We start from the raw sequence: 23,687 nt of genomic DNA, 5'->3' as shown, positions 1-23,687 counted from the left end.
GGGTTTCTACAAATATAGAATTTAATATATAATATAAATGAGCATAGGGAGAATGCTTGATTAAATTTACAGAGGTTAGAGATACTGATTCTTTAATCATTCATACATTCACAACATTCAATTTTTTTTTTTTTTTTTTGGCTGCGTTGGGTCTTTGTTGCTGTGCGCGGGCTTTCTCTAGTTGCGGTGAGTGGGGGCTACTCTTCGTTGCGGTGCACTCATTGCGGTGGCTTCTCTTGTTATGGAGCATGGGCTCTAGGTGTGCGGGCTTCAGTAGTTGTGGCACGCGGGCTCAGTGGTCGTGGCTCGCGGGCTCAGTAGTCGTGGTTCGCGAGCTCTAGAGCACAGGCTCAGTAGTTGCAGCACACGGGCTTAGTTGCTCCGCGGCATGTGGGATCTTCCCGGACCAGGGCTCGAACCTGTGTCCCCTGCACTGGCAGGCGGATTCTTAAGCACTGCGCCACCAGGGAAACCCACAACATTCAATTTAACTCTAGGAGGAAATTATTTGGGCCTGATGCTCTTAAATGCTAAAAGAGAACGAAGAAACAAATGCCCTAAAGAAAGATGGCAGGCCATTCCTGTGCCCTGCCTGAGGCCGTGGCCTTTCCCATCAATTGCACAGGCCCTGAGTCCAATTCTTCAGCCCCCACCCCACACACCTGTCTCCTTCACGAGTACAACTCCCAAGAGGGTATCAAAGGGAGCTCAGACTATAGAAGAAAAATGTGTTTGTGCAAAGAGAAAATGGGACCTGAGGCCATTATTCTTCACCTTCTCTCTCCTCTCTCTTAATAGCCAATGAAGGTAAATAGCCACTGCTAAGAAGAGCTTCTATCCTCCCTAGCAAAGTGGGATAGCTATTTTAAAACAGAGTATCCAACGATAAAAGGAAGAAAAGTGAAGCTATAAATACATCATATTTTAAATGGCTAAGGAACATCCACATTCACTTTTTTTTCCGCCATGAAGATTTATCTCAGAGGCATCCTACATGAGATTGTCCAAAAATAAGACACGGTTCTTTCTCAAGCAAAGTTCACTCTCAAAAAGAGATTCAATTTAAGTTCAATTGCGAACATGTTCTAGGCTAGACCTATCAAGAATACTGATCCATTATTTTATAGTTTGAATTTCTCTTCCACAAAGCATGCTTCATATAAACACAATCTATTACTTATGACATTATAAATTTAATCCCCCAATATAAATTAAAAGGTAAATTAGAAGAGTTTTTACCTGATCTTCACTAAGTAACACTCCCCGTTGTCTTTTGATCCTTTTCATGAGATCCCCTCCATCACAGTACTCCATCACAATAAACAGCCTGTTGTTCTCTATAAGAAAAGGCATCATTCGGTGCTGGATGGGTTTCAAATATTTACTAATTATTTGCCTTTAAGTTCTAGAAGGTGGAGAATATAACAGAAAAATGCAGTACATAATAGTTTAAAACTCTGGCTGTAGAATCAAGATGGATTGGGCTCTAATCCCACTTCACCACTTAAATTTCTTAGCTCTGTGACTCTGGGCAAATTATTTTAATTTCTCTGTGCCTCGTTATTTCATCTGTAAGATGGAGATAATAATATAGAAACTCCTCTTGGGATTGTTTTATCTTTCCTCATTTAATCTTTTCAATGGTTTAATCCATGTAACATACTTAGAACAATACCTGCACATAATGAGAGTTCAATAAATGTCAGCAATTATTTTTAATGCATTCCTGCAGGAGGTTGGAAATCTGCAATAAAAAAGCATCTGTGAATCTTTTTCAACACCTCAGGAAGAATTAATACACCCTTGAATTTGGACATAAACTTTTATTTGTATGGGGCTTATTCAACCATGTTGTTGAGTACAGTAGACATACTTCTAACTGACCTCTGCCTGACCTACTCACTAGATTGATGGGCACTCTTCATCACCGCTGCCCGCTCAAGGTTACCCTGGTGGCTTCTGGACTCACCTATGCCCAGGTACCTCTGCTCCCACTGATTCTTACCAAGATCATTGTGTCATTCCCAAATTTGTTTATGCCAATTATACTTGCTATTATAATTACTACATCAACTGATGAAAGATGAATGGGAAAAGGAAGATGTGATTATTTCTACAAAAACTACATCGAATCCCGTGGAGGACTCAGTAAAAGTGAGTAGCTAAAAAAAAAAAAAAGTCACTGACCTAAATGTTAGGTGGAAAATAACGGGGAAGCTTTCAAAAGACTGTGCACAGAGAGTATCTGTAAATTCTTACTCCACTCTAAAGAAAAGAAATTGGAAATTATAAATTGGGGGTGGGGGGAGCCTTATGTAAGAAAGAATATTCCAAACTCCAATCGGTGGACTCAGAATCAAAGACAAGGCCTTGGTCTTACATCAGAAGTTTGGCAAATGATTGTGTATTTATAGATTAAAATAAGTTTGTATGATTTCCTGCTTAATCAGCTTTTTTCTTTAACCAAACAACTACCAGATGGGTTCTTGTTAGAATAAGGGCTTCTACTAACTTGTTTGTTTCTCCCACTAGTTTGCGGGTTCCCTGAAGACAGACTCCATACTTAGTACTTTTGTATTCCCTGTACCTGGCACATGGAAGGGGCTTAATAAAGGTTTGTGGAGTGGTTTCATAAAAACATCTAAGGAACACAAAATGATCGCACAAAATCAGGCTTATCTGCAAGTGTTAAACTTTCTAGTATTTTGCCCTGTAATTATTAAGTATTCATTCAATGTTGGAATCTCTTGCCAAATATCTATCATTTGCTATCTCTTTCTTCCAAGTAGCTTAAGCCAACTTTATTATTTTTTTTTACATCTTTATTGGAGTATAATTGCTTTACAATGGTGTGTTAGTTTCTGCTGTATAACAAACTGAATCAGCTATACGTATACATATATCCCCATATCCCCTCCCTCTGGCGTCTCCCTCCCTCCCACCCTCCCTATCCCACCCCTCTAGGTGGTCACAAAGCACAGAGCTGATCTCCCTGTGCTATGCGGCTGCTTCCCAGTAGCTATCTATTTTACATTTGGTAGTGTATATATGTCCATGCCACTCTCTCACTTCGTCCCAGCTTACCCTTCCCTCTCCCCGTGTCAAGTCCATTCTCTCTGTCTGCATCTTTATTCCTGTCCTGCCCCTAGGTTCATCAGAACCATTTTTTTTTTTTAGATTCCATATATATGTGTTAGCATACAGTATTTGTTTTTCTCTTTCTGACTTACTCCACTCTGTATGACAGACTCTAGGTCCATCCACCTCACTACAAATAACTCAATTTCATTTCTTTTTATGGCTGAGTAATGTTCCATTGTATATATATGCCACATCTTCTATATCCATTCATCTGTTGACGGACACTTAGGTTGGCTTAAGCCAACTTTAAAGGCACTATTGGTAACCTGACAGCATCTGCCCTTGGTTGCTTCTCATTCACAAACTGAGTGCTTCTTTCACAGAACACTTCCATTGGTCCACCTCCCCTCTTAAAGGGACAGATCCATTCACTCATCAACAAACTTTTATTGAAGACATGCTAAGGAATGCTGTGCTAGGAATAAGAAGCAAATAAGCTATCCTTCCTGAATAAGGAGGTGACAGTCTAGACGGGGCATCAGTCAATATACGAGAGTAGAGCTACAACAGAAGTCTGCATACACACAGGCAGAGAGAACAAGAGGCCATGAAGGATAGACCAGAGAGTCCAAGAAGGGTTTTGTTTTTTTGTTTTTTTGTTTTTTTGTTTGTTTTGTTGGGTTTTAAAAATTTTTTTACTGGAGTATAGTTGATTTACAATGTTATGTTAGTTTCAGGTATACAGCAAAGTGAATCAGTTATACATATACATATATCCACTCTTTTTTAGATTCTTTTCCTATATAGGCCATTACAGGGTACTGAGTAGAGTTCCCTGTGCTATACAGTAGGTCCTTATTGGTTATCTATTTTATATATAGTAGTGTGTGTCAATCCCAATCTCCCAATTTATCTCTCCCCCCCTTTCCCTCTTGGTAACCATAAGTTTGTTTTCTACATCTGTGACTCTATTTCTGTCTTGTGAATAAGTTCATTTATACCATTATTTTAGATTCCACATATGAGAGATATCATATGATATTTGTCTTTCTCTGTCCGACTTATTTCACTTAGTATGATAATCTCTAGGTCCATCCATGTTGCTACAAATGGCATTATTTCATTCTTTTTTATGGCTGAGTAATATTCCAGTGTATATATGTACCACATCTTCTTTAACCATTCCTTTGTCAATGGACATTTAGGTTGCTTCCATGTCCTGGCTATTGTAAACAGTGCTGCAATGAACATTGGGGTGCATGTATCTTTTCGAATTATGGTTTTCTCTGGATATATGCCCAGGAGTGGGATTGCTAGATCATATGGTAGCTGTGCCAGTAAGGAACTTCCATACTGTTCTCCACAGTGGCTGCACCGATTTACACATTCCCACCAACAGTGTAGGAGGGTTCCCTTTTCTCCACACCCTCTCCAGTATTTAGCTTGTAAATTTTTTATGATGGCCATTCTGACCGGTGTGAGGTGATACCTCATTGTAGTTTTGATTTGCATTTCTCTAATAATTAGTGACGTTGAGCATCTTTTCATGTGCTTTTTGGCCATTTGTATGTCTTCTTTGGAGGAATGTCTATTTAGATCTTCTGCCCATTTTTTGATTGGGTTGTTTTTTTGATATTGAGCTACATGAGCTGTTTGTGTATTTTGGAGATTAATCCCTTGTAGGTCGCTTCATTTGCAAATACTATCTCCCATTCTGAGGATTGTCTTTTCATTTTGTTTAGGGTTTCCTTTGCTGTGCAAAAGCTTTTACATTTAATTAGGTCCCATTTGTTTATTTTTGTTTTTATTTTCATTATTCTAGGAAGTGGATCAAAAAAGATCTTGCTGCGATTTATGTCAGAGGGTGTTCTGCCTATGTTTTCCTCTAAGAGTTTTATAGTGTCTGGCCTTACGTTAGGTCTTTAATCCATTTTGAGTTTATTTTTGTGTATGGTATTAGGGAGTGTTCTAATTTCATTCTTTTACATGTAGCTGTCTAGTTTTCCCAAGTACCACTTATTGAAGAGAGTGTCTTTTCTCCATTGTATATTCTTGCAGGAAGCGTTTTGAGATGTTTCCTGACATACCCTGATTACCTAGAGATCAGTTACTTTCAGGAATGTATTACTTTTGGGAGAATTAATACTTGTCTTAGCTCAGTCATTGAAAGGGCTGCCACAGCAATGAAGGGGTGGCAATTTCAAAACCATGGGGAAATCAGAGGAAGGAAACTAAGGGAAAAGGGCTCCATTTTACTTCCCTTCCACCAACATCTAACTCACTCAGCCTCACACGGGCTTTCAGTGGAAGAAATTCATTGACTGATTCAGGATTAATCATGGCTGAACCATCTTGAAGGAACTATTCAGGTCGATGAGCATCATTTGGCTCTAAATATGTTTTTTTTTCCACTAGCCACTGTTAATTTCATATTTAATGGGGTTAGAACTGCCTGGAAAGGTCATCTGTGCTCTCAAATTTTCCATCTGTTTAAAAAAATTAAGCACTTTAGGAAGGGGAAAAGGCATAAGAAACAATCCTTGTCCTCACAGAACTTCCAATCTCACCGAGGGAAATAAAGAATATACACTAACGTTATAACACAGCTTATTACAAATGCCACACAAGTGAAACGGCCAGTAAGAGTTCGGAAGTGCTCAGAGCAGAGGCGAGAGAGATCACTTTATTTTTTTTATATTTAGTTTTAATTACATTTGTCAGGTTGGGGTGGCCACGCCACGCGGCGTGCAAGATCTCAGTTCCCCGACCAGGGATCAATCCCGCGCCCCCTGCAGTGGAAGCACAGAGCCTTAACCACTGGACCCCCCGGGAAGTCCCAGAGAGAGATCACTTTAGGTTTGGGGGTGGGATTTGTGTTTAGTCTTAAGCATGCATAATATTTTAAAATGCAGAAAGGAGAAAAAAAGAATACTCCAAAAAGGAAGTGCATGGTACCCTCTAGGGCAGGAGTTTCTGGAACTTTATATAAAGGTCATGGGTCACTGGCCTTTCAAAACTATTAGAGGGCACTAACTTCAGGGTTGCAACCTTTGTCTTGCCAAATTCCAACATTTAAAGAACAAGTATTATAATTAATTTATTCTAAAACGCCCTTTTAAAAAATCAGGATTATGTCTCACAGACACTGGCATCTTCCAATTGGTGACTGTGGGCACAGCAGTCTTGATGTCATCACGGCCTCATTAATTTTTGTTTTTTGTTTTGTTTTTTTTTTGGGGGGGTGAAGTAGAAAAGAATAGCTTCATTGCTTTGCCAGGCAAAGGGAGACACACCAGGTTTCTGCCTCAAGAAACCATGTGTCCTCCAGCCTCATTAATTTTTAGACTATCTTAACCAATTTAATCTGCTCATATTTCCCTTTTTATGAATGTACAAGAGTAATAGAAAGCAAAACTCTGTTTAAACAAGTCTAAAAGAGCTCTTTTAATACATATAAAAGAAAAATTGTGATATGAAAGCATAGTGTCATGGTCTAATGGGCAGTATCTTTCCTTTTCATCAGCACATAATAATGTATCTTACAACCAATGGCCTCTAGATTTGATGGAACGAGATATCGTCCAGTATCACCATCATTCCACAAAAATAAAAGCATTTTAGTGCTGAACCCAGGAGGAACACAGACTCAGCATAAAGATTAAAATATCTTCTGCTATCCCCCCTTGCTCACTGCGCTGCACCCACAGTGGCTTCTGCCACAGGTGTGAGATTCTGCCCTACTTACCAGCCTGTGACTAGGTCATGGATGCTGGCAGAAGACACGAGATTCCTGGGCCAGAGACAAAGGACTTGATTACTCTTGGCAAAAGCAGCTGTCAGAGCTTCATGTTAGCACTCGTTCTCTGTCTCCCAAATCCACAGAGCCTAGATGAACAACTGCACACGCAGTGGCTACACTACAGGAGAGGAACACTACACTTGAGGAATCGACTGCTTTTACAGCGAGCAGTAAACAAGCCAGCTCCCGGTCAGGGCTTCACATTCTTGGCATATCCAGCAGAAACCTGCAGAGGTGCTCAGGGCCAATAGCAGACGGCCTTCCCCCAGAGCCTCCTGGCTAGTCCTTTAACACGTCAGGCCTTTGCAGTGGCTGTTCTCCTTGCCTGGAAAGCTCTTCTCCAGATGTTAGCAGGACTCCTCAATCTGTGCTCAAATGTCACCTTCCCAGCAAGGCCCGTCCTGACCACCCTATTTACAATTCTTCCCTCCACTCCTGCCTCCCCCTATTTTATTATCCCACAGCACTTATCAACTTCTAACCTGCATATACTGTACTTATTAATTATGTTTACATTTATTGTCTGTCTCTCCCCACATTTTACCCCTGGAATGTAAACTCCACAGCTGTAGGGCAGGCAGAATTCTCAGATGGCCCTAACGCACACACCCTGTGAACTCTCTCCCCTTGAGCGAGAGTGTAACTTGTAAACATGGGATATCACTCTCATGATTATGTTACATAGCAAATGGGATGTGCTGATATAATTAAAGTTACTAAACAGCTGACTCTGAGTTAATAGAAAAAGAGATTATACACCTGGGCTTGACCTAATCACAAGAGCCACTTAAATCTGGGTCTGGAAATCAGAAACAGAAGTGAGAGATTCCACGCTGGAGAGGGCCTATTGAAGGGGCCACATGCCAGGGAAGGGAGGTTGGTCTCTAGAAACAGAGAATCACCCCCAGTTAACAGCCAGCAAGAAAGCAGACACCTCAGTCCTACAGTTGGAGTAAATGAAACCTGCCAACAACCGGAATAAGCCTGGAAGAGAACTCGGCCTCAGATGAGGTTGCAGACACAGCTGACATCTTGATTTCAATCATGTGAGGCCCTGTGCAGAGAATCCATCTAAGCCCAGCCCAGGCTTCCGATCTAGAGGAATTGGGAGAGGATAAGTGGGTGCCTGTTTAAGCCATTAAATTCGTGTTCACTGGTTATACAGCAACAGAAAACAGCAGTGCAGGGATTTGGGCCTATTTTACCTAGACCATGCCTAGCAAATTATAGGTACTTGATAAATATTCAGTGAAGGAATTTAAGTGGGATTAATTTAGCCTTAGGAAAATCTTACTACATTCTCTTATTTTTCTCATGTTGCTTCAAACTTATGAAAACTTCTACTTTCTATAGACAAACAATTAATGAACTAGAGCCAGGGTTCTTCTGTTCAGAGGTGAGCTGTCAGGGTAAACAAAGGCTTTCCCCCAACTCTCTACAGTCAGGTGTTGCAAGGACCTCTGAGCCTTTCGGATAAGCTCCATGTTTCAAGTCCCAACAAACTGCCAGGCAAACTCAAAGGCATCACAGTAGCCCTAGTTTTCCTAAACACAGAGGTGCTCTAGTTAAGAAAAGGAAAAGGCTGTCATCAGAAAGTTTAAGCTTACAACATAAACGAAGTCAGTGAAGGTTATTTATACTGTAAAAAATGACCTCTAATTTTATAATGGTATCCAGCGTAAACCATCCTCAAATATCCATTTTGCATGGCGTAAAGACATACTCCAGGGACTTCCCTGGCGGTCCAGTGGTTAAGACTCTGTGCTTCCACTGCAGTGGGCACGGGTTCGATACCTGGTTGGGGAACTAAGATCCTGCATGCCAGGGGCCCCCAACCCCGGGGCCATGGACCACTAGCGGTCCGTGGCCTGTTAGGAACCGGGCCACACGGCAGAAGGTGAGCGGAGGATAAGTGAGCGAAGCTTCATCTGTATTTACAGCCACTCCCCGACGCTCGCATGACCGCCTGAACTCCGCCTCCTGTCAGCATTATGGTGAGTTGTTTAACTATTTCATTACATATTACAATGTAATAATAAGAGAGATAAAGTGCACAATAAATGTAGTGCACTTGAATCATCCCGAAACCATCCCTCCACCCCGCCCCCGGTCCGTGGAAAAACTGTCTTCCACACAACCGGTCCCTGGTGCCAAAAAGGTTGGGGACCGCTGCTGCATGCAGCGGGGTGGGGCCAAAAAAATTAATCAATTAAAAAAAAAAAAAAAGACATACTCCACTCTCCTAAATGGCCCAGTCTAGGCACTCATTCAGCAAACGTGTATGAGCACCTACTATGTGCCAGATGCTGAGGACCAAGTGGTGAGCAAAAGAATTTGTTATGTTTACCGTCTTAAAGGGAGACAAATATTAGACAGTTCCTAATGGCGTATATGAACATACACACGCAGTACAAAAGTGCTGGCGAGATCAGTAAAGGGGGCTGTAACTTGAATTGGGGTCTCAGAGAAGGCCTGACGATGAGCAGGACTTACCAGTCACAGGGAGTCACAATAATAACCCACAGAATGAGGAAAAGGAAGACTGTCTAATGGTGTCGCTGTTAGGAGTCAATGAACAGGAATGCAAGGCACCTTTTTCAGTGGCTGCCCCTTAAAAGTGGCTCGATACAACTCAATTCCTGGCTCACGTGTACTCTCAGCTCCCAGAAAGACCTTGGAGGTGTCCCGAGAACTCTTTTAAAGACTGTACCCAGTTTTAATTTGCAAGAAACACAGAGAGGTATTTTGAATGCCGTGGTTTTAATTTGCAAGAAACACAGTGCCCTGCACAGTGTAAAAGCTCAAAAAATAGCTTTTAAAATTTATTTACTGATTTTTACACCCTTGATGGTGCTTGAAGATATCTAGGTAACATTCCTGCTCCATGAACTACTTCTGACCTGTGAATTCAAGCACCTCCAGTGCTGGGTGCTGGGATGGGGATGCCCCATGGTGAACCGGGGACACAGCCCTGTCACAGCCTTTTAAACACCTGACATGCTGTATATGTGTCTATTGTCTGTCTCTTCCCACTACAATGTAAGAGCCACGAGGACAGGAATTTGTGCCTGTTGTGTTTGTTCACTGCTGTATTCCTGGCACCTAGAAAAATGCATCAACGTAAGCACTCGATCAGTATTTAACTGAGGGCTTCCCTGGTGGCGCAGGGGTTGAGAATCTGCCTGCCAATGCAGGGGACACGGGTTCGAGCCCTGGTCTGGGAAGATCCCACATGCCGCGGAGCAGCTGGGCCCGTGAGCCACAATTACTGAGCCTGCGCGTCTGGAGCCTGTGCTCCGTAACAAAAGAGGCCACGATAGTGAGGCCCGCGCACCGCGATGAAGAGCGGCCCCCGCTCGCCGCAACTGGAGAAAGCCTTCGCACAGAAACGAAGACCCAACACAGCCAAAAAATAAATTAAAAAAATAAATAAATAAAAAAAATTTAACTGAATGAATGACCAACGCTCCTTTTATGGTGTTTTTAGTGTTTTGCTTTGTTTTTTTAACCTTTGGAGTCAAGGGATAGAGGCAGAAGAGATGCTGTATTCAGGCGCACAGAGGAGGGAATTGCGGCCTTGAGGTTTCTCCCCTCTGTCGTGGCCGTTTGCTTGGCTGCCTGTCTGCAGGAGAATTGTGCAGCCCTCCCCGTTGCCCCGGGACATACAAGGACTCAGAGGCACAGTGTGCCCTCCCCCACCATCACCCCGTTCCCGGGGCTGGTTGCCTGGCTGCTTTGCACCCAGAACGTGAGCACGTGAGGAAAGTAAGAAACACGCCACATCCCAGCAGGGATCTGAGAGTGAGGGTGTGGCGGGCTCTGTGTCCTGCTCTTTCCTCCTGCTCAGGAAAACAGCCGGCTCCATGTGTGCGCTGCTCCTTCAGGCTGGGCCCCCGACTTACAGGCTCCTCCTGGGCGTTCCCTGGTAGTGCAGTGGTTAGGACTCGGCACTTTCACTGCCGGGATCCCACAAGCCATGAGGCACAGCCAAAAATAATAATAATGATGAATTAAAAAAATAAAGACCCCGCCCAACCATAGCCAACATGTAATGTGAGTGAGACACAGATGGTATCCTTGCAGGCCACTGAAATGTCTTACTGCAGCAAAGCTAATACACCCATCATTAACTATCTGAGGGAGTGAGAATTAAAGGCCGGTGGGCAAACTTGAGAAAATTTAGGAAAGCTGCCTACAAAAACCCACCAGAGAAGAAATAAAGATGATGTCTCAAATTACAATTTAAGTAAATGGGAAAATGAATCCAGTTACAAAAATTAATATATACACAGTTCTCAGGAACTATCTTATACAGAAGTCTACATGCCCACACTCTATTAAAATACTTTAAGAATATGAGAAAGTCAAACCTTGAAATGAACTGAAGAAGGTTACAATGTTGGGATGTTTCATCTTCGCCAGAAGAATGACTTCTTTCTTTGAAGCTTCTTTTTCTTGGATGGGCATCTAAATTATATTAAGAGACAGAGTAGTCTGTAAAGATAATTCGCTTTCAAGGAATGCTTTTTACTCACTGTCATCGAAAATTCTCCAGGATTTCACTGGCTTTTAATGGCACTTCTGCAACAGATCTCTCAACGGCAGGAAATGACATTTCTAGAATTAGAGTGTCCTATATCTAGTCAATGGTTTGTCAATGACAATCAGAAACAAGAAAATAAGTATTTCTGGTGAAGTTCTGCTGTATTAAAATTTCTGCTGCATAGGTGTACTGTGTCAATTATTTAGTCATCTGGAGGAAAGTTATTTAAATATTTATCTTTCAGCAACAAAGGAATTTGTAAAAAAAAAAAAAACAAAATGCAATGTTCCAGCAGCAATCACTGCCAAGAAGAAACAAATGAAATCTAAAAAAAGTAAAATGTCATATATCACATAAATCAGACCAGTAAAGTTCTATGTTAAGATTACTACGTTTTTTGTTTTCAAATAAAATGTCTCTCGTGACTTCATTTTAGATTTGATGTATTTTCTTTTCTTTTTAAAAAACTAATTTGCTTTTATTATTGCTCTTCCTTCCAGTTTTATTGAGATATAATTGATATACAGCAGTGTATACGTTTAACGTGTACAGCATATAATTTGACTCACACCATGAAATGATCATCACGATAAGTTTAGTGAATATCCGTCATCTCATATAGATACAAAATTAAAGAAATAGAAAAAACATTTTTTCCTTGTGATGAGAACTCTTAGGATTTACTCAACAACTTTCATGTACAACATCAGCAGTGTTAATTCTATTTATCATGTTGTACGTTACATCCCTAGTATTTATTTATCTTTTAACGGGAAGTTTGTACTTTTTGACCACCTTCAACCAATTCTCCCTTCCCATACCACCCGCCTGTGGTAACCACAATTCTGATCTTTTTTTCTGAGTTTGTTTTTGAAGTAAAATTCAAAAACTACAACACTATGTCATTTTCCATCATACAACACAGTGATTTAAAATTTCTGTGCATTTCAAAGTGATCACCAAGATAAGTCTAGTTACCATCTGTCACCATACAAAGATATTAAGTATTGACTATGTTCCCCACACTGTACATTTCATACCCATAACTCATTTATTTTGCAACTGGAGGCTTGTACCCCTTAACCTGCCTTACCTATTTCTCTCCTCCCCTCACTCCCTGATGTATTTTCTTATTATTCTGTTTACCATCTACGGACAATATTTTTCAAATGTTTTGGTGCCATTGGCAGTGGCCACACCTCATTTCTACCTTTTCTTCCTCATTCTTGACACTTTGTCATTTCTACACTGACTTCTGGCCCGGCTGCCCCACCCTTCTGGCCTCCATGGGTCACTGGTCCTCTCCACAGTTCCCTCTGTAATGACCTTCAACATTTGGCCCACAGGTAATGTGTGAGTTCCCAAATTTCTCATCCTCATTTAAATTTGAAAAGTTTTTAAAAAATTAATATTCTCCATCCCAGCTTTACTGCCTCCTAGCTATGTATCCTTCAGTAAATTATTTAAATCTTCTAAGCTTCAGTATCTTTCCGCCCACTTTAAATTGCATAATTGGTACACATGAGTTTCAAAATAAAAATAACTGAAATAAGCTACCAGGATAGACTTAGCTACTTAACTACTTTAATTTATAACTACTGTTTTTTTCAAAAGACTATTATAAACGAAATTGAAAGGCAAACATAGGGAGATAAGTGTATTTTTATAGTTAGGTAAAAATACTGGCAATATACATGACAACGATTTTTTGTATTTATAACATATAAGGATTCTGGCAAGTAAGAAAAAAAGGCAAATATGCCAATAGAAATATGGGAAAATACATGCCTAGGCAACTCTCAAAAAAATAAAAGAAATTTAAAATGGCTCAGAAACAGTAAAAAATATTCAACCTCACTCAGTAATCAAAAGAAGACTAAAACAAAATTGAATGTTTCATCTGTGAAATTGGCGAAGACAAAAAGAATGTTAATACCCACGGTTAACCAGAAAGCAGCAAAATGGCACACACATACTTCTGGTGTAAGTATATAAATTGGTAAAATCTTTCTAGGAAAACAATTTTACAGTATCTAATAAGAGACTTTAAAATGCTCCTATTTTTAACTTATTAATTCTTCTAGAAATTTAGCCAAAGAAAATAATCAGAAATGTGCCCAAGGGTTCTCATACAAAAGCCTTCATTACAGTGTTTTACTATTAGTTTTTAATTAAGAATATACACTAGTGATTTGAAAAAATATTTTAAGCCAGATAGAAGTAAATAAGATGAAAGTAAAACTTCCCCTTTTCCTCCCCACCCATCCCATGAACTCCTATTCCTTAGGAATAATTGCTGCTAATTGTTAGACCTTTTTATTTAATGCACATATAGGTAAACATACATACACAGTTTAAGAAAAGATGACTCTTCTACATATTAAATGTTATTTAATCATAGCAAAAAAAATCAAACAACATAACTCTCTGAAAGTAGAAAAAGAGTTAGATAAATTATGGTATTTTTAACCTAATGTCACACTAGGCGGTCATCAAAAATCCAGGGAAGTGCTGGCAGGAAGAGCAGAGGAAAAGGTAGAAGGATTTGCTGGTCACTGCGCCTTGTTGAGCACGTTACTTAACCTCACTGAGCCTCAGCCCTTTCACCTAAACCGTGAGGGTAATGAGATCTACCTCTAGAGTTGTTGTGAAGATTAACTTGACTAATATATGTAAAACACCTGGGATAACATGAGGTCTGCTAGGCACCCGCTATTACTATAAACAATGAATGATATTATATTTTATTATATGAAAACATTGAATGACATGAGAAAATATTCACAATATACTAAGGGTAAAAAGCTGCTATAAAAGAGTATATCCACCATGACATCAATCATCTAATATATTCTAATAACTTACAAGGTACATTTACGCATTAAAAATAGCCTGGGGAGAAGTTCACCATAATGTTAATAGTGATGAAGAGAGAGGTTAAAAGTGATTTTCATTTTCCTCTAAATAGCCTTATTTTTCCCTACAGTTTTTTTCAAAATTTCTTCAACGAACATGTTAATTTTTATAATCAAGAAAAGATACAATGCATTTTTGAAGGCAAGAAATGAAAGAATATGCTTGATAATTGTAGGATGATGAGAGAAAATATAGAGCTTTTTGGTACCTGTAAGAAAATAAGCGATTTAAGTTCTGGTGTCTAGAGTTCGCTTCGTGGAGAGGTGCTGGAGAGCTGAGAAGAAATGTAAATTTCTCTAGATGAGAAGTAATGAAAAAGTACATTAGAGTAGAAAGAAAAAAATAAGTAATAAATGTTAATACTGTGACACAAATGTTGTTAGGCAAATCTGATAACACAAAGAGATATGGGAAAGCAACAAGAACGAGGCCCAATAGAAATTCTACTTATTTATGGCATGGAGACCAGGGTGGTTCATGAAGTAAAAGAATGAAAAAATTCACTGTTCTATTAGAAATATACAGTTTTTTATTATCTATACTGAAGAACGGGAGAGACTATATGAAATGCATTAATATATATTTTTATAGAGGATTCACCTCTCACATATCTTTTTCTTTACTTAGAATTTAAATGGTTTTATAATTCCTAAATATGTACCAGCTTAACAACAGAGCTAGAAGGTCGGGAAGTATCTATGCATTGAATTATTTATCCAATAAGAATTTATTGACCCGCTACTGGTGCAAAGAATTCTTAGCTGCTGTGTGGAATACCAAGATGCAAAAGACATGGATTCTGCCTGCACAGAATATACAGTTTAATAAGGAGGAGAAGGCACAAAATAAACAGCTAAAGCACAGCAAAGTAGACAGCAATCAGTACCATACAGCAGTATGGATAAAAAGCTATGGAGTTTACAGAGAAAGAGAGGTTACTTAGATTTGGAAGGTTCTACAAGGTGTACTGAGTCTCAGCCCTGAACAAGTGGGATCTTGATGCTTGGATGGGCAGGCAAAGACCTTTTGGGAAGAAAGAGGCCCTCGGGTGAGCACAGAGGCTGCGGTGCAAAGGATCTGCACGTGGCAAAAAGGAAGAGTATGTGAGGGGAGGTTGAAAATGGAATTTGGGAACAAATCAGAGAGGGGTGTCAAAACTAATCTGAAGAGTGAAATGATATAAAAGTACAAGTTAAAAATTACTCATAATCCCATATTCCACCTCGATAATAATGTAGTAAGTAGGTCTTTCCTATATGTATGGGCAGATATGTGTGGGAATATACATACCTATAGAGAGAGATAATGCATATATTTTTACAAAGATTGCATCATTCTACACATACTATCTTCTTAATTAGCAAAAGTTATGATACTTCTCATGTCAACACTTTAACTACAACATGATTTTGACAAACAGCTTAGTCTTTCACAAATTACTTAACCAATCCCCAACTGTTGGACCTTTAGGTTGTTTGCTGACTGCACATTTCTGGGTATTTCCTTGGAATACAATCCCAGAAGGTGAACTACTAGATCTTAGGATGCATACTTTTTTTTTCTTTTCTTTATCAAGATGAAGATAGCCTTTTCTGCTTATACAAATAATACAATTCTTAATTTTAAAAACATAATATATGCTGCATATTAAAAATTCTGACCATGCAGAAAGAAATGATAGAGGTGAAATCCCACCAATCAGCAATAACCACTGTTAATGTTGTGTGTGCATGTATGTGTGTGTGTGTGTGTGTGTGTGTGTGTGACATTAACAGTACATACATATATACACATAACTTTTTGTGGCCTGATTTTTTTCATCTTTACAACGTATTTCGGACCTTACTCCTCGTCAATAATACAAACAGGGCATGGATCCTTCTAAGGCTTTGATACGTATTGATAAATTTCCCTCAGGATGATTTACCTTCCTATCAGCAGAGTAAGAGAGTGCCCGCTTCCTCCACTTTTATATTCTTTTCAATCCTTTCCAATTGTATCAGCAAAAGGTGATATAAATCAATAGATTTATTTTACTTTTCTTAGTTTTCTAATGAGTTTGAAATTTGTATATGATGACTTCTTCAGTTATAATTTTTTTTCTTTTTAAGATTTATAAAAGGTTAGCACAGGGAATTCCCTGGCAGTCCAGTGGTTAGGACTCCATGCTCTCACTGCCAAGGGCCTGGGTTTGATCCCCGTTGGAGGAACTGAGATCCCACATGCTGCACCACATGGCCAAAAAAAAAAAAAAAAGCTAGCAGACTTTAGTCAACACTTGCAAGTATTTTGGGCATTCTGTCAGTTTTCTTTCCATTTATTCATGATGGTTTTCCATCATTCAGAAGTTTTATATTTTAGTGTAGTCAAAGATGACGATGCATCTAGCCATCTTTTCCTCTACAACTTCTGTCCCAGTGAAGGTTTGGGAGCCTGGGGGGAGAATTCCCAAGATTTTGTTACATGAGAGCTGGAGCCATGAGAAAGGTACTGAAGTGATCCAAGTAACCCAGGCCACTGACAAAAGGAATGAAACAAATTCAAGGGAGAGAAAGAGTCAACCGCATTTAGCAAGTAATTGGATGGGGAGAGAGAAAAAACTCACCGATGACCCCAAGGTTTTGAGCCTGGATATCATAAAAATACTGGTGTCATTAACACAGAGCAGCACAGAGTGGGTGACCTGGATCTGCTTAGAAAAGTGAGAAATTTCTACTTTGGGGTACAATTGTGTTAGCTAGCTCCCAAGATGGTCCTCCACACCCCTCACTCTGAATTCTTAATGCCCAGAAACTGTGAGATAATGTGTCTATTATTTAAGCCACTAAGTTTGGGGTAATATGTTACACAGCAGTAGATTACTCATACAGATACTACCTGAAGATATCTAGCTGGCTAATGAAATGCACAACTAGGGCTCTGGAAGATACCAAGGCTGGACAGAGTTTTAAGAGTGATCTGTTTAGTGGTAAAGATTGAAGGGAGGTGGCTGTCAGGTAACAGTACACAGAAAGAGAGTCGGCAAAGGATAGGTGGTCGGGGACATACGGAGGGTGAGGAGACAGAGAGGCCGGAGAAAGAGCAGTCAGATAAACAAAAGAGAGTGAGCAGAATAAGGTCGTGGAAGGAAGCTCTGACAGGCCACTAGACTAAGAGGACATTAGCAGAAATATGCGGTGGATCCATGAAAAGGGACCTGTATTGGTAAATAAAGCATTCGCCCTGAAGCTAATCATCTACACCTGAGTTTTAATGTAAGTTTGGGAAGTCCTTTTATTTTTCCCCAATTTTTTTTTTTCTTTTTTCTCTTTTGGCCATGCTGCACGGCTTGCGGGATCTTAGTTCCTCCACTAGGGATCGAACCCAGGCCCCTTCAGTGGAAGCACCCATTCCTAACCAACTGAACTGCCAGGGAAGTCCCTATTTTTTCCCAATTTTTAAAAATTATGGTAAAATATATACAACATAAAAGTTATACCATTTTAACCATTTTTAAGTGTACAGTTCAGTGGCACTAAGTACATTCACATAAGTGCAACTTGATTCATCCATTTTGTACCCATTTTGTATGGAAGTTTTTCTGCTCCTCTCACTGATAAATCCTCCAGAAGGCAACCAACGAGACTTGCCTTAACATGTATTCTAGCCCATAATGGACACTATTATCCCCATATATCTTAAACGAACACAGCCACTAGAGAGGGTAACATAAACACAAACCAAGGGGAATTTAGCAAAACTGATTCCTCTTAAATTAGATATATTTAATTATTCTCCAAAACCATTAGACTAACAATAACATATGGTTTTCCTGCATTCCTTCAATGCATTCAATACATATTTTCGAGCACCTATTATGTGCCAGGCACTGTTCTGCATGGAGAAGGAGATAGACAAGAAATAAGTGAGCAGAGTAATTCAAGATCATTATAAATGCTACTAAGAAAATAAACCAGGGTGGTGTGATAAGGTGGTGTGATTGAAGTCAGGGAGCTACCTTGGCTAGGATGCTTGGGGAAGGTCTCCTTGTGGAGGTGACCTGAATTTGGAGAGGCAGTCAGAGGAAGCGCATGGCAAAACACAGGAACTAGAGCAACAGAGGAGGGGTCATCTCATAGACGTGCCATAGGATATAAAAAAAAAGATGTTATCACTATAAGGAGTACCATAGGAGCCAGGGCGAGAACATCTTTTTCTCCTTTTTTTCTTTCTTTTCTTTTTTAAAAATAAGATCACTGGGGACTCCCCTGGCAGTCCAGTGGTTGAGACTCCCTGCTTCCCCAGCAGGGGCATGGGTTCCATTCCTGGTCGGGGAACTAAGATCCCGCATGCCGCATGGCTCGGCCAAAAACAAAATAAAAATAAAATTTAAAAATAAAAATGAAAATAAGATCATTGGTTGCTGTTTGGACAATGGACTTAGAAGACTGAACAAACAAAAGTCAACTCACTCATACTTGTAAAAAAAAAAAAAAAAAAGATGTGTTTCCTTGACAAACTGGATTAAAAGCCAGATGAATATACTGCTGAAAATGAACAGGAGTTTTAACTTCTTAACTTTACCTTTTCAAAATTGATCTCTTTTATAACACAGTGCTTGCTATCTGATTTCCCTTTGGCCAGGTATGCTTTCCCAAAGGCACCTTCCCCAATGGCCTTAATCATGTCATATTTATCCATGGTCTCCAATGCATGGAGTTACCTGAAATGAGAGCAATGAAATTTTATTGCACACTTTTCATAAATATGAACAAAGTCAGAAAACTGACCACTACAATGTAAGAGAACTCATTTTGCTAAAACTTGCATTCTAATTTCGCCGAGACTGAATCAAACAACTTTCCTTGTGGCCACAGGTAACAACCAAAGTGAGACAGAGCTTAGTCAGCTCCAAGGTCAGACTTGGGCTGCAGCTCAACTTTGATACACCCTAGTGTTGTCATCTCGGGCAAGTAACTTAATTCGTAAAACCTCTCTTTCCTAATTTCTGAAATGGAAATAACAATACCTATTTTTCAAGATTGTTCTGAGAAAGAAAAATATAATATGCCCGTCTGGGCACCTCTAGGCAGCAGGAATTGTCCTTCCGCTTGTGTGGTTTTACAGTCCAGCCTTTCTCAGTGGGGCGTTACTGCCCCCTAGGGGACATTTTGGAAACTTACGGAGTTTTTTTTCTGTTCGCAGAGATGGAGAGGCAGGCACGACGGCTTTTAGAAGCCATTGGGGCCTGAGATACTAAGATTCTGCGACGCTAGGGACGGTCCCGCACAGTAAAGGATTTTCCAGCGCCCCTACAACCTTAAAAAGTCTCCGCACACATTCATGTGCTTGGAAAAATCCGTTTATAATTATATGCGGCTACAACCAAACTATTTTACATCTAAATACAAAGTATATTTTGCACAGTTTTAATTAATACTGAATTTTCGAGGAATGCAACTACATGTAAATCAAGGCTTGATTGCACCTTGTTCGGAACTTTACCAGGAACTGTTCACCGTTTTGGAAAATCACTCCCCCACTGGCCACGCTGCTCCGGGTAGCTGAGACCTAAAAGTTTGCAGCTGTCCTTATCAGGTGACTCCCTGCCACTTCACTACTTCTTTCAGTGTAGTAGTACCAAGAATTTACAGATTGAAATATAGACTTTATAATAAAGACAGTCATTGTGGCATTTAGATTCATCTGATCAGATTCGGTATGGCAGGAGGGTGTGTAAGGCCAGAGTATACAAGGGCCCCATCCAAGACCTACCCAGTCAGAATCTCCAGTTAAAAGGTCTAACATTCCCTTTGGTGCCTAAGCTCCTTTGATTTGGGTTTGTCACCCTCAGCCCAGGGTTCTGGCTTCTCGAGAGGGGAAGGTGAATTCTCCGGGGGTAGTAAACGGTGTGGTCCCTTCCTCTCTACCATTTCTTTGGGAACACGGTGCTTCTAACACAGGTACACCCTCAATAGCCCGTGGGCAAAAAACGGGCCAGTAATTCCCAGTGGTTTTGTTTCTGAACTGTCTTGGGCAGGTCCTGGCGGCCCAGCACTTGCCTCCGACCATTTGCCACCTCTCTGGAAGCTACGCGGCCGGGCGGCCCTCGGCCAGCCGCCAGCCTCCGGGGCTTTGGGTAAACTGCTCCACTGCATTTCCAAGTTATATTCAATACTACAGTTAGGGCATCATGCTGATTTTTAAAACCTGAGTGAGCAGGCAGGTTATGTTTTTGAGTAATTTGTGTCAGTGCAGGAACGGGGGATGATCAGGTTGGATGGGGCTGGAAGCCAGCTCCGCAGCCAGGGAAGGCTTGGGGACACGGGAGGGCCGGGTTTTGAGGGAGGCGCTGGCGGAATCGGAACCTGAGGGCACCTGCGCAGGAACTGAGGGACCGCGACGCTCCCACCCGAGGCACCAGCGGGTGGAAGCCCCTAAGTTTCGGGGGGAAAATCCTTCTCCCTTAGAAACACTCTCCGGGAGGCGGCCGGCGGGAAGGCGGCAGAACTCCCGCGGGGGCCAGGAGCTGGGCGAGCCGCGCGTTGCCATGGAGACCGACGCGGCCCGGGACCGGAGACCGCCGCTCTGCAGCTCGCGTCTTCCCGGGCGGGGACTCCACCCTTTCCCCGGGGCTCCCGGAGGCCCTGGGGGCAGCTCCGGGTTCGGACTGAGGGCGCCACCCACAGCATACCTGCTCCGCTGGCTCCGCGGGGCCAGAGTACTGTCCCGGGCGGGTCCGGGTTCCAGACGCCTCTGCGCCCGCTGGCGGCCGGGGCGGAGCCGCGCTAGGGAAGGTGGGCGGGGCGCAGGTCCAGAGCGGCGAGAGGACGGGTCCACACAGTCCACCCGGAAGAGGGGTGGGGGCCCGCCGCGGAGTTTGGAGACCTGGCCGCGTCACCTCCGTCGCCTTAGATCGGGACTCCTCTGCTTACACTCGACAAGCATTCCGCTCCCGCTCCCCGTTCTTGCTTACGGTGTACCAGAGGCTTTGCATATATTCTCTTTATTCCTTGCGACTACCGACTCAGGTAGTAGTTGCCCAGTTTTACAGCTGAGCTGGACTGAGAGTTTCTCGTGCACGGTCTCAAATACTGTCAAGAGATGGAGACTGGAACGGAGCCCGTCTCTTTTGGCCACAGCTGGCGGCCTCCCATGGGGTCCTCTTATAAAACGGGCTACTGCCCAGTAGTCTGCAAACATGCTCTCTCACCCTATCCCCATCGCCCCCTACCCATTCCTCATTCCCACTGCACATCAAGCTGCCATCAGAAACGTTTCATTACATGTTTAAGCAGTTGAAAGGATGTAATTTCCAGCAATTATAAATATTGACACAAGTAAAACATAACCAATGGAATCTAAATACCACGGCAATTTGAAACCCACCATACCTATTTTAAAAAAAGAAAGAAAGCTCTCCTTTAAGAATTAGAAAGTTTACATCATTCCTTTCCTTGAACTCATATCTCCATACGTACTGTTTTTCATGATTCAAAATCTTACCCATCACCCTATCATATCAATGGAAATTAATTTCTATTACCTAATAGGCTTTTAAAAATTCATTAAAATTACTAGTAGTACACAACTGATCCAAATAAATCACGAACTGATATTTATTAAATATAAAAAGTAATAGTATTGGAAATTTCTCTCTTAAAGACCTGAATGGGCTTTCCTCTTCTTCTCCCCAATTAGCTCAATTAGTATCCACAGATAACGCTTTTTGCTGGAATAGACAAAGTTCAACATTGAGTCTGTCCATGAAAAATTAATCAATAGTCAATCTAAGAAAGAAATGGAGAATTTTATTTGAGCCAACCTGAGGATTATAACCCAGGGGACAGTCTTTCAGAAAGCTCTGAGGATTGTTCCGCCCAAAGCACAATTACATAAGTTTTCAAGACAAAAGGTTATACTGTACACCAAGGTAACATACTGACAGTTTACACAGTCCAGCAAGGTGAGTAGTGGGTCATCGTGACCCCTTACAGGATTAAGAAAGAAACGTTATCCCCTGAGGAGTTACCTTGCTGACACCAAGAGAAAATTGCTGTTGGCGGGGGGAGGGGTTGTTTTTTTGTGGTCTTTGGTGAGCAGGCATTTCTGTGTCTTCTAAGGGGATCTAGCTAATGTATAATGCACATGCACAATGCACACTAAAAAGGGGTAGCGGGGGCTTCCCTGGTGGCGCAGTGGTTGAGAATCTGCCTGCCAATGCAGGGGACACGGGTTCGAGCCCTGGTCTGGGAGGATCCCACATGCCGCGGAGCAACTGGGCCCGTGAGCCACAATTACTGAGCCTGCGCGTCTGGAGCCTGCGCTCCGCAACAAGAGAGGCCGCGATAGTGAGAGGCCCGCGCACCGCGATGAAGAGTGGCCCCCACTTGCCGCAACTAGAGAAAGCCCTCGCACAGAAACGAAGACCCAACACAGCCAAATAAATAAATAAATAATAAATAAATAAATTTATAAAAAAAAAAAGGGGGTAGCAGTAGAAACCGACAGAAAATTTTGTTTAAAAAATTTTCTTGTCCTGTCTTAAAAATAATTTTATTTCATCAAACCTCTCTTTTTTAATCTCTTTTTTTAAAGCTGTAAGTGCTGAAAAACTTTATTCGTGTAAGTAAGTAAATGGAATTGGAAGTTTTGTTAAAAGTGACCCTCAATTCTTGCCTAGTTGTATGTCAAGAATTATATAGTAATCTATCACTAAAATTGGTTTCTAATCATCCATTAGAGTCTCTTCAAATTCTGTTATAAGCAAAACCCTGCAAACCATCTGACTTTCAAAAGGATTTGTCATCCCATCAAGATTCATTCAATCTCTCCATAACTATACATAGTTTCAAGTTCCCTGTGTTGGTTGGTTTGGAAATGTTTCCACCCTGGGGCAGTGCTAAGATTTGAGATGTCTAAGAGGTATCAAATACAGTATTTATGGAAGCCGAGTACCTGGCAATATCCTCTCCACTTGAGAATAGGCTGGATTTAGTGACTCAGAGTGACTAGAACATGGAAACGTAAAATTAGGAACTTACAGCAGAGACCCCGGCAGACACTGCCTGAGCCAAGAGATCAAGGTTAACAACAGCAGTAACGTCGTGAGGAGATGGCACACCCCTGACAGGATGTATTGGGAAGGGCACTTCACGTCTGTGGTGTTCAAACACTCATGCTCAGTCCCATCATGAGGAAAACATCAGACAATCCCAAATTGAGGGACATTTTACCACATCTAACCGGTACGCCTCAAAAATGTCAGGGTTCTGAAAAATATGGGAAGATGGAGAGACTCAGAGACCAGAGCAAGACTAAGGATGACCAAATGTTTTGAGTATAAATAATGGGGGATGGGAGCTGGGG

At 41.3% G+C, this 23,687-nt stretch overlaps 1 protein-coding gene across 1 annotated transcript in view; it reads right to left on the bottom strand.

The window, feature by feature from the left end:
* The window catches only part of NEK5 (NIMA related kinase 5), a 62,270-nt gene extending 41,170 nt beyond the window's left edge, over positions 1-21,100 (bottom strand). Inside the window, 4 exon segments of the mRNA XM_059903333.1 lie at positions 1,240-1,337; positions 11,251-11,347; positions 18,903-19,041; positions 21,013-21,100. Coding sequence (XP_059759316.1) covers positions 1,240-1,337; positions 11,251-11,347; positions 18,903-19,019 — 312 coding nt within the window. The 5' untranslated portion in view covers positions 19,020-19,041; positions 21,013-21,100.
* Positions 21,101-23,687: the final 2,587 nt, after the last annotated feature.

This window comes from Balaenoptera ricei, chromosome 18 (assembly GCF_028023285.1).
Source record: "Balaenoptera ricei isolate mBalRic1 chromosome 18, mBalRic1.hap2, whole genome shotgun sequence".
In the NCBI taxonomy this organism is placed as follows: Eukaryota; Metazoa; Chordata; class Mammalia; order Artiodactyla; family Balaenopteridae; genus Balaenoptera; species Balaenoptera ricei.
Note: the sequence above shows the minus strand (reverse complement) of the source record. Positions and strands in the feature narration are given on the sequence as shown.